The following is a 14,344-nucleotide window of genomic DNA, read 5'->3' as shown; positions in this document are numbered from 1 at the left end:
TTCCTGCAAAATACGTTAGTGGTAGGATTTATGATTGAATGTTTTATTTCCACCCTGAAGGATTTTCATAATGGAGATACAGTTTTTCTATAGTGGTTCAGTAAAAATGTATTACAAATTTTGTAATGATTCCTTTTTAGAGAAACAACAAAAAAAGACTTCTGTTTATAAGTGGATATGCTAATGTCCTGCGTATATAATATAAAATTTGCTGTAGCTATTCCCTACCATTTAAGGTTTGTTAATTTGTCAGTTGTGAACATTAATCCCTTCTCTCTTCTCTTCATAGGTATGGCCTCACAAGTCTTGGTCTACCCACCACATGTTTATCAAACCCAGACAAGTGCCTTTTGCAGTGTGAAGAAACTTAAAGTTGAGCCCAGCAACTGTGTTTACCATGAGAGGGCCTACCCACGGACATATTTGAATGGTAGAAACCTTGGCATCGCGCACCCAACAAAGCTAGCTCCCTCTCTTCGGACACGAGACTCTGCGGGAAGCAGAACCCGCTGTGGACAGGACTTTTCGTTACAGACAGTTGCTGTGAGAGGTGTGCAGCGTCAGCCACCACCCGCAGCACCACAGCCCCAAGTAGGGGTTGTCCCCTCACAGGGTAAGGGGCAAGAGCTACAGGACAAAGGCAGGGGGAGCAGCGGTGGAGCTACAGGGGCAACCAGAGGGGGCAGGGGAGAGGGAAGTGGCAGTAGAGGAGGAGGAGGAGAGGGAGAAGGTGGTAAAAGCGAAGGAGCGAGTGGAGAGGACGAAGGGGACAAGGAAGATTGTGGAGGTTTGAACTCGGCCGATAGCTCTCAGCGATGCGGCCTGAAACGTAAGAGCGAGGAGCTTGAGAACCTGGGGAGCGCCATGCAGATAGTGGAGGACCTGTCTATGTTGCCTGCAATGTTGCAAACCAATGTGGGGAACCCGCCGGTCGCTGTGCCAGCAACGGTGGGAGGAGGACCCTCAAAACAAGGAGGAGGGGTAGGGGGTGCTGACGGGGACTATCAATTAGTGCAGCATGAGGTGCTGTGTTCCATGAAGAATACCTATGAGGTACTGGACTTCCTGGGTCGTGGCACCTTTGGCCAGGTAGTTAAGTGCTGGAAACGAGGCACGAGTGAGGTTGTGGCGGTGAAGATCTTAAAGAACCACCCATCGTATGCACGGCAGGGCCAGATTGAGGTGGGCATCCTAGCCCGTTTGAGTGGAGAGAACGCGGATGAGCACAACTTGGTGCGGGCTTTTGAGTGCTTCCAGCACCGCAGCCACACCTGCTTGGTGTTTGAGATGCTGGAACAGAATCTGTATGATTTCCTCAAGCAAAACAAGTTCAGTCCGCTGCCGCTGAAAGTGATACGACCCATTTTGCAGCAGGTTGCCACTGCTCTGAAGAAGCTTAAGGCCATGGGTTTGATTCATGCTGATTTGAAGCCTGAAAACATCATGCTGGTGGACCCTGTTAGGCAGCCCTACCGGGTCAAAGTTATAGACTTTGGTTCAGCCAGCCATGTCTCCAAAGCGGTGTGCTCTACATATCTCCAGTCACGGTACTACAGGTAGGCAAAACATGACTGACGCTTTGAAAGTGGTACTTGGAATGCTTGGAGTTTAAAGTTCGGCATATTCCCTTGACCTCAGTGTGGAACAGGTCTTGTGATTTCATCTGTGAAGGTAAACTTTGGTTGGTTCCTATTTGGTTTGGATAGTCTATCCATTGTAAATTTTGAATATATTTTCCATAGAATATTTGAAAGATCATGGTTCAGCCAAAACAAACTCTACTGGACAGAATATGTGCATCTGAAGATAGGTATTTACTTTAATTTTCTGTGTATCATGCAAAATAAAGCACTTACTTTTGTGGAATTACCGGCAAGGAAATAAACAACATCCTGTCTATTCAAGAGCCACATACCAACCCAGCCAAGGTATGTGAACCCACAGAGTTATTGGCAGGGGGTAAACCATTTATATACCCCTAGTATGGGAAAGGAAATAGGGTTCTGAAAACAGAGCCTGTACAATGGCCTAAAAACATCAATAGCTGCTGGCTTGAGTCTAAAAAATGTGAATCGTCATTGTTAGCAAAATTGTTTGTCTTGTCCAGAACTAGATGTTCTGTATGGATCTGATAAGAATCTCTTATAACATGAGTTAGGCATAATTCTTCTTTTTTTTCCCCTTGAAAAACATCACGGGTAGGAAGCTTGTATGTTCGGTCTTAACTTCACAGAGAAAAAGCATGTTAGCATTTGATCTGTGTTTTACGAAGCTTCTTTTGTATGTCCTAAATATGGTTGTTTTAGCTCTATAGTCTTGTTTTTGTTAAAGAAACGCCTGCCTGTTGTGCTGTTGGACTGGCAAATGGAAAACTGACATGAAGAATTACTTTTGGCAGCTTTATATGAATGGCTGGTTTTTCTTTGTGTTAAAAAGCCCAGGTCTGAAATTATAATTATTGTTACATAACTACCAGAAATGACCTACTTCAGTGTTTTTGTCTCCACTTGACAGAAGAAGTTTCAGTTTGATTAGGGCATTTACAGGAGCCACAGGCATGCAGAGCTCACTTCCCGTTTGGATACAGCACATTGACATTTTTTTTTGTTTCAAGTCATAAAAGCTGCTTCCTCAAATAAAAAAAGACGTTTCCCAAAAAAACCAAAAGTTTTTCTTTTAAGTTGCCCTTCAGAAGCCATCATCCTTGGAATTCAGATGTGTTTAAGGCAATAACAACAGGGATTTTTTTCTTTTGGTTTGTGAGCCACTGAAACATTTAATTAAGTAGCCTGTTTTGTTCATAATTAAGGGGAGCAAGTAAAATTGACACATAATTCTCATTCACTATGAGTTCATTTTTCAAGATGCCTGTGTACATCTGGTCACTTAGGCCTATCAGATTACTTTACATGCATTAAAATGCCTCTGCAAGTTGTTCCATGTGGATCTTGATAATGGTCGTGGCCGAAATTTTTTTTTCATTGCCTCAGAGATAGTCTTTGGCTTATGAAGTATGACTGTTACGTTTGACTCTGATTTTCGAGATTTAAAATCTTTTTGTAAGCTTTAAAAAAGGGAACCAGTCACTGCTCTGTAAATGAATCTGCTTTGATGCTCTGTGTCGGGCTATTTTCGAACAAACATTTGTTGGCTCAGAGTATAGGACTTACAGCATCATGAGGGCTGAAGTACTCATTGCTGCTGGAGTTTGTGTACTTGTTTCCAATTAATAGTCTGTTTTCCTTTACTTAAAACTACTGACCTCTTAAAATTAAATGATAAAGACAGCATATGATGTTGTCTCCTTCTGTTTAGATAAAAAAAAAAGAAAGCTCTTCATAGGTGCTCATACGTGACAAACTTCCAGTACTGAAAAACATGTCAGATCGTCTTTTAATTTGCAAGTTTCATGTTCTTGCATTCCCTGTGTGGTTTTGCTGATCAAAATGACCATAGCAAATCCTCTCTGATGTGAGTTGTTTGTTTCAAATCTCTCAGACTGTTGTCATGCAGTTGAATTTTGAGATCTTTTCTCAAAGCCACGAACCTCCTTTCTCTCCAGTTTTGAAGCTACATTGTGACAGCTGCCAGCTGCTTTAGCATTGGTTAATTTCAGCCTCCTCTTTAAATGCTCTCTACCTCCCTTTTGGTTATTCTTACATTGGGAGAGGGTATGCAACTAGTGTGTACACCTAGTTTATGAGCATTTGTGTCACTGTTGTAACATTTTTTGATTAGATTGCTTTAATTCCTCCTGCCAACACTTGTCACAAGCCACAAACTACTTAGTCACTGTGTCTTCCTGCAGTGCACAACATCATATGCACCCACAGTGATGAACCGAAATGGGTGCAGTAAGGCTATGCCAAATCTTGCCTGACACCCCTGTACTAACAAGGACACACAGTGTCATAGATGCGAAATGCCACTCTTCAGTAGTTGCCTCTCTGTGCTTGTTTGAGGAGGGGTTATTGCTTCTGGTGTTGAGGTAGCGTTGGCGAGTGTGGGCAGATTTTAGTCCATTCCCACCTAAACGTTTCTGCATTGAATTCAGCCTATTAATGGGAAAAAAAATTGGCTTAGTGTTCTGCAGAAACTGCAATTTTGCATGAAGATGATAGATGCAGGCAGTCTGGAGATGTCCTTTCGCATGTATGGGCTAAAGGTGAGTGAGTTACAAGTGAGGTTCAAGAGGTGCTTCACATTTAAAAGGATTTTTTTCACTTTTACCTGACAATGTTAAATGCCTAGGAAAGCCAAAATGTTTCTGTGGGTCTCCGTTTTCCAGTCCTGTTTGTGCAAATGTCTAATCCATATAAACCCTCAGATACTGTCTAGAAGATTAATCCAGTGTCGGGTTACAATCTGTCTCAGCTGTTTCCTATATAACATCCATTTCCCACCAGCATGTTCATCACCTTTTTTTTGTCTTTACAATGGAGTGGTCATTTTCATGCCTCTTTGGCTTTTGAAATGCCATGATGTTGTAAAACACAAAACATTGTCCCATATAGGCTTCTTGATGTTTTGTCACACATTGTTTAGAATACCTGACCTCTGCCACTCATTTGTATCCCAAACAAATCTTTGGTGTTTGCTGTTTTGAAATGTTCCTCTGAGATTCTTTCTGTACCACATTAATGCTCAAGTGTCTCGTGTTCCTATTCGGAGTAAGATTAATTGAAATTTATGGCAGAATAAAGGTTTGGCATCACAGAGTTTCGGTGTGTGCTTTATCATTTAGATAGAGTCTTTCTAAGAAACTTAACTGATCTGTGTCTTAGAACAACGATTGCATGTTCCTGTTATTTAGTCTAAATTCAGAATTCTGAAATTTCTGTGTTTGACCGTAAATATGCTCTCTCACACTCCCTCACAGCTCTAAATAGGGCTACTTACTTTAAACTGCCCTTCTCCGAAGTTCGACAGAATTCTTGTTACTCTGCTCAGATTCTTAACAGCACAAACTATACTCTCATACTCCTGCTTGTAGACTTTGTGAAGTGCATTGCCTGAATGAAGCAAAAAGCAGAGAGAGTGAAAAGGATGGTACTACCTTTAAAATCATTCAGGTGTGATTTTGATTGACCGAATGTCATAGTTTGTAAATATTCATAATTGCGTCAGTGTTGTGTCATTTTAAAAGGAGTGGAAGTTGTATTGTGGTCTGATTTTGAGGGTGTAAATTAAGTCTTGCCAAAATGTTTCGTCTGATCTGAGCAGAACTGCCCAGCATTCTGTTTTCTCTCTCAAAAACCAATCCTATGACTTTAAGTGACATTTTCAGCTGTAAAATCAGTTTATTTCAAGTTCTGAAAAGAGTAGGCCTAAGATGAAAAAGAAAATGATAATTATTCACTATGTGGTTATGTCATCTCCACAGCTACATGTCCTTTTATTTTTTGATTAAGTGCGATCCATTTTTGACTCAGTGACCCGGTGGCCTGTAGTATCCTGTTGAGGGGACCGGAAGCTTGCAGTTGATTACACATTTAGCCTAGGTCATAATGGCAACAGCTTTGGGACTTAGAGTGGGAAAAGCCTTAACTTGATTCTGGCCTTGAGAAAACCCTCAGAATTTCATGGAGCCCTCCCGCCTGACCCCAAACCCCCACCATGTGATATGATAGTGATCTTCGCCTGCCGCTGTTGCTGCTTATCCACTGAGTGTAATACCCAAACATATGAAGTGGCTTAGGGGTGGAGAGTGCTGCCTAAAATTAGCTGATGGGAGGATGGCCAGCACTGTTTGACTTCTATAGATGGTGAAGTGCTCTGGCAGTCGGACTGAAATAAGGCAGGGTGAAATGTTAGAGAGATCACACCAGCACTTGTTCAAGGTCAGCGTCTTCCATCGTCAGCTATTTAGTATTTGCTTTTGTAAAGGGGAATAGAGGGAGTCTGCTACTGAAAAAAAGTTTGTGCACTACCAGCCTATTGAATTTGAGCAAGCATTGTAAACCAGTTTCAGTACTGGCTTTATTTTCAATTCAAATTTTCACTGTCCTTTTTATTTTCCCCTGTGAATCCACGTTTCCCGTCCTTTAAGTAAAAATCAATAGTACTAAAGATTTCTGTCCCCATCCCAAGTTTCTGTAAATTTTCAAGTAGGAGAGTTGTTATCTTTTTACTTTGTTGTTTTAGTGCTGGTAACATTTGTATGATGGATCCAAGTTTTCTTTCTTATGACATGATGCCTCTGAACACAGGACCAGAGCAAAGCCAGGCATATTCCTGGCTTGGTGGATCAGCATGGTTGTCAATATTGGAGAGAGATTAAGAATGACATTGTTTCTGTTCTGTTTTTGCACTTGTTTCTGCCAGAGATTATTTCCTCTCTGAAACTGCTGTGGATTTCCTTAACCACGTTTTGTTGAATGGCCATAGGGTTTGCGTCTTTGTGCAGGCACTGTATTTCAGTGTGAAACCCAGCCCCATCAATCATTCATTAGGATTTGCTTTGTAACTTGCCTGACTGGCAACAGAGTGAACAAAGCCAATCCAGTTATGTCCTACAGCAGAACAAGGCAGATTTATCTCTGAACCTATTTTATTTTGTTAAAGAATGTGACCTTTATTTTTAACACCTGAATTGTTTGTTAATGCTTCCCCTTCCCTTTTGTGTTTGACGCAGTCTTCCTCTGTTATCTTCCGTTTAAGTGCCGTGTTAAGAGTTTAAAACTGGATAAGAATGTAATGTTAGGAGGGGTACAGCTAAGATACTAGAAAGTCATGATTTTGATGGTTTAGAGTAAAAAAAGATAGATATTAATTGCCAGACAGTCATTTATTACCAGAAATTCACATTTGTCAGACTCGATTAATGATCGTAGACTCCATCATGTCACATCTTTTAAACCTTGTTGTTAGGTGTCTATTGAACCTGCACTAACTCAGAACATACAGCGGATCATAAATGCCCATAATTGATTTTGAGATGTCCACAGCAAGCTTCTTTTTTGTGTGTGTGTGTGTGTCGTCATACAGTCCTTCAAAATCATTCTCCGTGCCACTGAAATTAAATGGAAATTTGCGGTTGCACGCCACTGTTTATTTGCTTATTATTTTTGACCATTTAGGAGTCATTGATCATGCTTGCTCTTTTGCAAGGCCACCATGCTGAGGAGGAGAGAGGAGCTGACACAGACTTAGCCATGTTCCAACACCCCTAGAGCAACTCCAGGTTGAACGTCCTGTTAAAGCACGTATTAGCACTAAGATTCAAACCAACAACCCTCTGGTTCCTGGAGTTAGGCCCCTAACCCACCAAGCCGAAGGTTCTTGGTTCCATTATACTGTAAATTGAGAGGTGCTGGTTCCCTTGGCAATGGTTCCCAAGAACATCTACCCTGGCAAAATGTACCACATGGTTACATTACATGTGAATGACAGAATGAAAAACAAAGTAATTAAGTTGTTCTTGGTAATAGTCAGCACAGATTTTAATGGAGTTATTTTTCACTATGGGGAAAAAAAAGTCTGGGCTGTCACATTGAACAGGATGGCCTCAGCTATATGTGGTCTTTTAACAGGATAATAACCGGTTAAGGATGTTGTGAGGAACCTAAAGAGGGAGGAGAAGGCGACAGCTCTACTATTGCTTGCTGAAGTTGTTCCATTTTGGGACTAAATCTATCTGTCTGGTCCTTTGTTGTGTCGTACAAATATACTTACTTTCACCACAGTGAATGTTTGTCATTGTTTCATTTTGAGGGTAACAACCCACATCAGATGAGAGTTGTTGACTTTCATAAGCTTATTAAGCACAATTCCTGAAAGGTATGGCTTGGGCAGTTTCTTTCAGAGGAAAAGGAGGTTCACCCTCTTTGCTTTGTGGTGCAGTTTATCAGTGGACTGAACACTGTTGAGATTTTGAGTAATTTCTATTTCTTGGGCAAGTTTCTGAGAAAGAGGGAAGGGATTGAAATGTCATTATGTGTTTTTTTTTGTTTTTTTTTTAAGTAAAACGGAAGTGGTATTTCTTGAGGTTTTAACGTTATCATTGTGTCATGTTCCTGCCTAATTAAGCTTTGCGCAGTTTCTTTGGACTTGTTTATTATTTTTTTTTTAATCATCAGAATCTTTTTTGCTTTCACTATATATTTGTAGTTGACCAAAAGATGAAAATAATAATAAGGCATTCTAAAAGCCATTCAAAATTATATTGCAATTTGGTAAAGTTTTGCAATTCTTGTTGCGACACAGGTTCAGACACTTTTGCTGTTACTTCACTGTATGTCCCTCATCACCTTTTGTCTCTGTGTGTGTCTTGCTATTAAAGAGTGCTTAGCACTCGGAACAGGAAGCTGGGCCATTGTTAATTCTGTTGCTCTGTCTCTCCCAGGTTAATGTTTAGGAAAAGTTTGAGCATTCATCCTTATGCCTTTGTGTGGTGGTTTGACAGCAGTTTTTACCTGTTTTTCCACTATGTACAATAAGCTGTGTATGTACATATGTACATGATTTTAGAAATGTGTTAGAATGGTGAGGAAAAAGCTTCACTTCTGTGTCCTTTTCTAAATTCTTTATGGAGTTTTGTGTACTTTGGATTCCTGGAATGTACAAGGTTTTAGTGAGAGTAGAGCAGGAGCCTCTGTGGCTTTGGTAAGTAAGCAGCACTGCAGAGTTTTAGAACATCAAGTACTAAAATATATCACCAAGTTACCTCACAGACAGCTGCTACTTAGTGCACCGTGTAGCATACTCACATTGGGTTGTGGCTCATGTTGAAAAGTATTTCTGTTCAGGCCCAGGGTCTGGGCGCATTGCCTGTCCTCTCATTTTGACACCATAGGGCGCCAATGCTACGCTCAGCACTTTGCCTCTGTTTGCTGGCTTTAACCCATATTAGAGGTATGCAGGATCAATTTTCGCCAGCGCTTTTAGTTTACGACTTTGCAGTTCTTTGTTCTGATGTTGCACTTCTTTTGTTTTTAGAAATCATGTGCTCAGTGGGAATGGTTTGATTTTGTAACTTGCTGCTGGCAACTCACGTAGTGTTACAGCACAGATAGTATTCGGTGCATTTCCTTGGAGAAAATACAATTCACATCCTTAAAATATTAAATAAATTTGCATGAAGTCTGATCCTGCTTCGTGAATCGGCTCCTGCTGAGAAATTTTCCAGGTTTGGAATTTTAAGTAGACATTGAAACTACTAATTCTTCAAACTACTGAAATTCCACTGCCTACTAATGCAGTGTTTAGAGAATAACTATATGACAATAGCTGTATGTGTATTTTGTGCAGAGCTGCATGAAAATCTTTGTGACTTTGAGTAACTTTTTGAAGATGCACTGCTCCCTTACCTTCCACAGTAATCCTAACTTAAATTTGAGCACAGCAGTTTTGGAAATTCCCTACTGGGGGGCTATGTTCTGCATAATATTCAAGTTTCATTCAGTTTCACCATGCATACAATGAAATACTACCTGACAATAGGCTTTGTGCTACAGCTGGCTTATGGCACATATCACCTTAGACTGTGATTGTCATTACTGAAGGAGTCAGGTCCTTGCAGTATCTTCACACTTAGATTGAAAGGCCATTGGTCTCTGCAATTTCCATGGAGACCATCACATTTTGCTCAAAGCTTTTTAGAAATAAAATGGGATTTTCTTTGTTGTGAAATTCCGTGCAGTTACCTTGATTACTTTGAAGTATATTTAAACTGTGGTTCAGATAACAAATAATATAAAAGAATTACCTTACAAGTTTGATGTGTGGCAGTGTGACAGTGGTTTAGTTAAAACCTTACCGTGGATTCCTTCACTTTTAACACAAGCGTATTGTTAAAAGCTTTTCTAAAGGCTGATTCAAGACCTGTATGATATAATTGGCAGCCCAGTAAAGGTGTTTATAGGAAGATGAGTGAGAGTCCACTAGCCCAGGCTTGGATCAGTGCTTAAGACAGGTTAATAGTTCTAGTTGTCTGATGACTCACTGTACGAGTGATAGTAGGTGGTAGACAATAGAGGACGGCATGGTGAATGCATGGTTGAATTGTGGCTTTAAATACAACACAGTCTGAAACAACATCGTTGTTTAAATGATCTCTCAGGCTGTCTCGTTCTTCTTCACCCTACACTCATATAAGTGTGTGTTCTGTCTGCATGCAGCAGCTTGCATCACCGGTGTGGCCTGGATCCTTGAGAAATGCAGAATGCAGTTGATTTCAACACGTGTTTATCGTAACAGTGTTTAACAGCATACCTTAAAAAACTTTAGTTCAAACATATAATATTGATGCTCAGGGTAAACTCTTCAAGTTATTTTTTCCCAACAAAGATCATGTGCTTAACCATTATCAACCGTCAGTTGATAAAATACATTATTTCTTTATTTATTTATTTATTTGAAGTCGTAGTCACTGTTGGCATATGGAGTGTTTGGGAATCTCTTTTTTTGCCTGCTTGGGTGTAGCTGTGGTGAGCAGGCGAACAGAGTTCTCTTTTCAGCCCAGTCATGTTCTTGGGATGGAAATAAAGATTTGAAGGTGGTTAAGAAGGGCGAGGAAGAATGCACGTCATCATAGAAATGTTATTTCCACAAAATATACACGAGATGAGACAGATTGCCTTTTTCACACTTGCTTACTGATTGCCAGACTTGACAGTCTATTTTTTTTATTTGTGTCATCACTTGCTAATGTGGTTAGAAGTGAACCTAAAGCTCTTCTGAAACAGGTAAATATGAATGGTGGCCTCATGTTGTGCTCAGCTGAGAGGAAAAGCATTCTTTGGGGAATGTAGATTTTAAAGTAGCCAATGGAGTCCTTTTTTTTTTTCTAGAGACCACTACCACCTGAGGACCTTTTCAGCTCTCAGAAATACTAAATCGTTCCTTAACACCCCTAGCCGTTTAAAAGGAGATCACCATGACTAGTCTGTGGAACCGTTCATTATCTAGTCCGTTCACTGTCTAGAGTGAAAAACCTGAAAGTTCCTGAAACATCAAATCTTCTTGGATTGAAACATATTCTCAAGAAGCATCATAATGCCATCAGGAGTTCATCAGTGAAGGGAGCATCATTTGATGATTTAAGTTTTTAATAGCCCACTCAAACTATGTTCTTAAGAGGTTTAGTTTTGTGTCTCTCTGGGTTACAACACACATAAGTATGGTTTAGCAGTGTTTGTACAACAAACATCCATTTAATAAAGTCTTTCATACTAGTATTAAATTGTGTTATTTGTCTGTTATTTGTTAGACAAAAATGCTATGTGGAGTCAGAGAGAATTATATGAGACTATTTCACATTAATGTGCAGATGTGCCATTGTTTATTAATTACTTATTCATTTTGTACTGCGATTGCTTTCTACATGATGTACGCTGGCTCTTTAGTTACTTTTCCTTAGCACATGAAGAGAGAAAGTTATGTGAAAGGTACGCTGTCTGACACTCCCACTCAGTAGTGTTAATGGCCAAGCTCTGTGAAACTCTGTGGTATTTTAATGTCACAGGGATAGTTGAACAATTGTGGCTGCAGAATATAGCCTTAACTCACCGCACATGGTAGTCTGAATTTCGAAACAGTAATTAGTCTTTTTTTTTTCTTTTTTCTTTTTTTGTGGATGTATTTTTGCTCGTCAGTTGCTGCCCTATTTGGCAGACTGTCATAGTCTCCCTTTGAGTATGGCTGATAAATAGGAGAATAATGAGTTTTATCTTATTTATTGGTTTATGTATATATGTAAGTACGTAATGGGTGGAAGTCATGGTAACATTGTTTAATATTGTGCTCACATTATATTCTTAGATTCTGTATATCCATTTTAATCATTGTAAAAAATGAAGAAAAAAAAGCGTACATGAATCTGTAATTAGAAAGGAAAGAACTTAATCGAAACCAAGTCAGTTACTTTGTCAGTTCTTGCTTGGTGTCTTGATTTGTAGATTTTTATATTTGTGTTACAAAGATATTTCTTTCTGAAAATGTGCGCTCAAAATACCCCTGCTGGCTCTTGGGTTAAACACTCAAGCCATTTTTATCACTCTGTGTAATGACTCCTGGTAGATGACATTTTCGTTGCCATGCTTTTTAAGACTCCTGTGGAAATATAATGAGCCATGACATGGTGAAATCCTTCTTGCCTGTTGACAAGGAGTAGACTGATGGCTACTGCTGCAGAGGACTGAAGACCCGCTGTTGGTCTCTTTGTGTTATGTTAGTGAATAACCTGGGGTTGACGTTACGTGGCATTATTGTTAGTATCCTCTTGAATGAGTCACAGCAGTGAGAAGCAGCTTGTTTGTGTACCTGTGTTTTTATTAGGATCTAATTCAGGGACCTGCGTTTTCAGTAATGGAGGCCCTGCAGTGTTTGTGCTGCCTGTATAACAGCAGTAACATAAGAAGTGTGTAACCTGAGTAATGGTAAGCTGTCAGACTGACTTACTGAAATAAGCGCTGACGTGGGTGCGTCACTGCCTGCCTCACGTGTAGCACCGGTAATGCTGCTCAATGGGATCACCGTGGTATCTGTTGCTAAGCAGCCAGATGTTCCTGTGTGGCAGTAATGCATAAATGAAGCCTGGGCACTGTGATGAATCTGAGTGACCTGGTAACCCACAACACGGGGTTGCTCTAACAGTTTAACATTAACATTATGAGCAAACCCAACCACAATCACAGACCCATTTGCCTAATCCTCAGTGACCCTTGTGTTCTTGTAAATTTGTTAGTTTGCTGAAGTGTTTGAGAGAGGTCCTCTCCCTCTGGCAGACTCAGTACTTTTCCATTTGCCTACGACAGTCTGCCAAGAGGATTCCAACTAAGTGGCTTTTTTGTTGGGATCTCAAGTAAAGTGTTGTAGCATGTTGCGTCTAAAGTTATTGAATCTATCACTTTACATTATATGAGCTGCGCATATACCAGAATATGGCTGTCATAGTATGTGTGAGGATTACTGACTCAGTTTGTTATCTTTACCTTTTCTCATATTTTATTGTGTTGTTTTTCCTAATTATTCCAGGACCTATAGTATCAAATGATTAATGGACAGTCGCTAGAAGATTGTGGAGTTAACCACCGTTCTCTTTGTGTTTTTTTTCTTTCACAGGGCTCCAGAGATCATTTTGGGGCTGCCGTTTTGTGAAGCTATAGACATGTGGTCACTGGGCTGTGTGATAGCTGAGCTCTTCCTGGGCTGGCCCCTCTACCCTGGGGCGCTGGAGTACGATCAGGTAACTGTCTCTCTCTGGTGGCTAATACTAGTTATCTTATGGATAATTTTCTTCTCTCTCCTTGGACTTTTGTAAACCTTAAGTGAAACATCCCATAAAGCTCATAAATACAATGTGTCGTCATTTGTTTAATTCACACAGCCCAAACCCTCTCTTTACAAAAATACAGTATGGTGTTTGAAAGGATTGTATAATGTATTGTGATGGCCTTCTAATGCGTTACAAATAAATTTACTTCAGGCTGTAAAGTTGATTATATCTCTGTGTCACTGAAACGCTGTGGCCTCTAATATACCTGAATGCCTCTCCTGTTCTCATGTCTGTATTTGTTGTGAGTGCTTTTGCATTTTCTCTCCACACTATGTCATGCAATGCGCACTGGCCTGTGGAATGTGCTCCCGGGCCCAAACAACCCGTAAAGGAATTAACATGGCATGAGCTTCCTGGCGTGTGGGTGTTTGTAGCATATATGCCTACTATGTATGTCTATGGGTGCCTGCTATTTATTAGTTCTGTTCCAGCATTGCTGATTTGCTTTGGCCCCTCCTCTCCTTCTGGGCTCCCAGGAGAGACTGCAGGAGGGGAGTCACGGGCAGCAACAGACCCAGATTAGCACACTGTTTCTGGGGAAGGGAGTGGAGACCCTGGCACAGCCTCATGGGGGCGGGGGGCGACTTTGAGAATTGGTTTTAGAGATTTGGCCGAGGATGTGATGGATCCCACCACACCAGTGCGGGAAACGCAGCTGGAAGGTTTTTGAAGGATGGGGAGCAGTTGGCACCCAAGTCTGCCAGCCAGACGCAAACCCTCAGTCCATATATCAAAGCACATCATATTGTTAAGCCCTCTTAAGCCCACTGCAGTGGCGCCGAAATATTTTTACAGCCCAGCGTAATTTTCCATGCCTCCCTTCTTCACCAGCAGCCCAACACTTGAGGGATAACTCAGCACCTTCGAAAGAGATTAGAATTTACCCGTGCACTAGAAATATTGAATGTGCTTTTGCATGGACTGATCCGAAAGTACCGAAGGAACATTTGAGACATCCAGAGCGAAACTCTTCTGAGTAAAAACCACCTGTAAAATCTGATGGAGAGGTATAGATTAGGATAGTGATTCTCAACTCCAGTCCTGGGGGCCCACAGTCCTGCACGTCTT

The 14,344-nt window shown here is 40.7% G+C and overlaps 1 protein-coding gene across 1 annotated transcript in view; it reads left to right on the top strand.

Annotated features, from left to right (window-relative positions):
• hipk3b (homeodomain interacting protein kinase 3b) overlaps positions 1-14,344 on the top strand; it is a 34,876-nt gene that overhangs the window by 7,779 nt on the left and 12,753 nt on the right. The window contains exons 2-3 of the mRNA XM_030766820.1: positions 290-1,556; positions 13,063-13,186. Of these exons, the coding sequence (XP_030622680.1) occupies positions 290-1,556; positions 13,063-13,186 (1,391 nt within the window). The remainder of the gene's footprint in view (positions 1-289; positions 1,557-13,062; positions 13,187-14,344) is intronic.

This window comes from Chanos chanos, chromosome 2 (genome assembly GCF_902362185.1).
Source record: "Chanos chanos chromosome 2, fChaCha1.1, whole genome shotgun sequence".
Lineage (NCBI taxonomy): Eukaryota > Metazoa > Chordata > Actinopteri > Gonorynchiformes > Chanidae > Chanos > Chanos chanos.
This window is presented reverse-complemented; position numbering and strand designations above follow the sequence as displayed.